This window comes from Octopus bimaculoides, chromosome 23 (genome assembly GCF_001194135.2).
Source record: "Octopus bimaculoides isolate UCB-OBI-ISO-001 chromosome 23, ASM119413v2, whole genome shotgun sequence".
NCBI lineage: Eukaryota > Metazoa > Mollusca > Cephalopoda > Octopoda > Octopodidae > Octopus > Octopus bimaculoides.
This window is the reverse complement of record NC_069003.1, coordinates 26,667,330-26,670,671: the sequence shown is the minus strand read 5'-3', so window position 1 is coordinate 26,670,671 and position 3,342 is coordinate 26,667,330. Positions and strand designations below refer to the sequence as shown.

General features: G+C 36.4%; 1 protein-coding gene across 2 annotated transcripts in view; it reads left to right on the top strand.

Moving 5' to 3' along the window:
- The window catches only part of LOC106882720 (tRNA-splicing endonuclease subunit Sen2), a 10,536-nt gene that overhangs the window by 3,496 nt on the left and 3,698 nt on the right, over positions 1–3,342 (top strand). For both annotated transcript variants that reach the window (XM_014933489.2, XM_014933486.2), the window contains 3 exons: positions 204–417; positions 1,120–1,311; positions 2,635–2,688. In XM_014933489.2, the coding sequence (XP_014788975.1) occupies positions 204–417; positions 1,120–1,311; positions 2,635–2,688 (460 nt within the window). The remainder of the gene's footprint in view (positions 1–203; positions 418–1,119; positions 1,312–2,634; positions 2,689–3,342) is intronic.

Sequence of the window (3,342 nt, the reverse complement as noted above, 5' to 3'; positions counted from 1 at the left end):
CTCAATAGACACTCACAACGCCCGGTCTGGGAATCGAAACCGCGAGTCCGCTGCCCTAACCACTGGGCCATTGCGCCTCCATGGTTGGTAGGTAGGTAGATAGATAAATTGGTGTACACACATACACACTATTATATATTTACAAGCCAGATGACATATTTACAAACTCAATCAAATATTTAATCTATTTCTTACTCATCTAGATATTTTACTCACCTCAAATGGAAAAAATGTGTATCAAATGATGACTTGTCTATATCGGATGATGAAGATGATGATGATCCTGATAATGATGGTACTGGTATTGATGATGCTGAATATAAAGTTGTGCCTGAAGAACCAACTGAGTCGTCTGTTGGAGCTAAAACAGATGAAACCATTACAGAATATTCCAAAGGCACCAAACCGTTGTCCCAAGTGAGTGGAAATACCTTTAGCATTGAGAGAGGTATGTAACAGCTGAGTGGTTTACAGAGTGGCAGTGTTCTCTCGTCTATGTGGGGTTAACAGTTCAAATCTTACCCACTTCCTTTCATGTTTTATATACAATGTAGTTCAACCCATGCCAGCATGGAAAACAGGTGTTAAATGATGATTATGTAGATGATGGAGAACAGGTTGTTAAATTTCAGGCCTTTTGCCTATGGTAGAAAGGATTATTATTATTTTATAAAGGCAGTGAGCTGGCAGAATCGTTCGCATGCCAGGTGAAATGCTTAGCAATATTTCACCTGTCTTTACGTTCTAAAATCAAATTCCACTGAGGTCAACTTTGCCTTTCATCCTTTCTGAGTCGATAAATTAAGTACCAGTGAAACATTGGGGTCGATGTAATTGACTAGTCCCCTCCCCACAAATTTGAGGCCTTATGCCTCCAGTCGAAAGGACTATTATTATTATTATTATTATTATAATTTATCGACCCTGAAAGGATGTAGGGCAAAGTCTGAGGTCGACTTTGCCTTTCATCCTTTCAGGGTCAATAAATCAAGTACCAGTAAACTACTGGAGTCAATGTAATCAACTAGTCCCCTCCGCCAAAATTTCAAGGCCTTGTGCCTTCAGTAGAAAGGATTATTATTATTATTATTATTATTATTATTATTATTATTATTACAGGTAAATAAGAACATTCCGTTACATCCATTGTGTAAAATTGATGAAGATGCCGCTAATGTTTTTGTGGTTGACCAACGTCAACTGAAGTCAGAAACTGTAGAAGACAATTCCAGGAGATCCACCCAATGGTTGCCCTCATTGAAACAAGACCCTTATTCTATGGGGGAGGTTCTTCTACTTATATATGAAGAGGTAAACAAGAGAAAAGTCTGTTCTTTATTATTGTCTATTATCTAAGTGAAGTTTACCTCTGTATGTGTATAGCATGTGTATTTATGTATAACACATGTTAGTTTTGTGTGCATGTGTGTTTATGTGTAACATATATATATATATATATAGTGCATGACAATTACATGGTTCTCTATACATGAATATATGCTTGGATAGATGTATGTTGTCAGGTTTGTGTTAGGAAGGGCCACTAGTTGTAGTAACCTAGCCAGAAAAGAATATGGAACCTGGTGTGACCCCTGGCCTTGCAAGTTCCTGTCAAGCTGTCCAGTCCATGCCAGCATGGAAAATGGACATTATATGTTGATGAGGATGATTGATGATATATAGGTATATATATGCATGTGTGTATGTATACATACATATGTATGCAAGTCAAAAGGTGAGAGCTAGAAGTGCTCAGATGATTTGGAGTTAAACTCCAAAATCTTTATTGAGGATTAGGTCTGCAGGGTTAAAGGTGGATATATGAGAAATGCAGGTGAGTTGATATATGGAGATAGTGATGCAGCTAAACACAATTAGGGTGGATATATATATATATATATATATATATATATATATATATATATATATATATATATATATATATATATATATATATAATACAAAATGGGGCAAGAACGCAAAACATCCAGACAGTTAGGTCATACAAAAAAGGGACAACAAAACATGCAGACAGACGATACAAAGAAAACAAGGATGGGTCATTTGAAGTTTTCTTTCTTCAGTCGAGTTCCAGATTATTTTTGCAATTTTGGCTGGGCTCCGAAGCAGATGTTAAACGATGATGATGATGATGATAAAGAGTGTTCTGGCCTTCATTTGGTTCTTGAACATCCAGCATTGGGATCTGATTTAAAAGCATTTGGGTTGCTATTTCTAGCAGGTAAAGCTTGGCTGACTCATGCCATCTCGCTTGGCGTTTCTCAGATGATGTCAAAGATCAAGTGGGGAGATTAAATGACATTCACTTCGTTAATTATATGTTGAGATAAGAACTCTGAGACAAATTGGCCAACAGTTGAAATTCAACTTGGGACTGGAACAATAGAATGATTGCATTACAGAATTAATTCTCATCCATCCTTAACCTCTGATCAAACTCCACTGGAAAATAGTCATTATGGACGTATAATAGTCCTGCTATTTAGCCCTGTTTAGTTTTGGGCTACAGGTCCAATTAGCCCTCTGCAGGAGCTATCCTATAAGTCTGCCTAGAATGCAGCTTTTAAGGTTGTTTAGGAATAAAATAATATATTTTTTTGTTTCTTTCCTTAGGCATTTTTTCTGACATATGGTCTTGGTTGTTTACTTGTCAAGGATAATCAAGGTGTAAGTAAAACCATATTTTATATTATTTTATAAATCAATTAATAACCCTGAACATTATTTACATTTGATGGATATTTGTCCTCATCTTGTTTGTTGTTAACACAACGTTTCGGCTGATATACCCTCCAGCCTTCATCAGGTGTCTTGGGGAAATTTCAAACCTGGGTTCTCATTCCTAAGGTATGTTGTTGTTACTATTATTATTATTATTATCATTATTATTATTAGTATTCAGGTCACTGCCTGGAATCAAACTAGTAGCCCGCGCTCTTAACCACTACGCCATATGCCCGTGTTGTGTTAACAACAAACAAGATGAGGACAAATATCCATCAAATGTAAATAATGTAAATAATTCCTCATCTCTTGTATATGGAACTGAATTAATAAACCTGTTCTGTAATCATAGCATTGATTAGATATATTTTAATTCCCACTTTTTCATGATTTATGTATGAGGTTCATCAACTTGGTTGAAGTTGGATTCACATAACAACAGTTGTATATGTATAATGCATATACAGGCGTATATAGCATATATAGGCGCAGGAATGGCTGTGTGGTAAGTAGCTTGCTTACTAACCACATGGTTCTGGGTTCATTCCCACTGCGTGGCACCTTGGGCAAGTGTCTTCTACTATAGCCTCAAGCCGA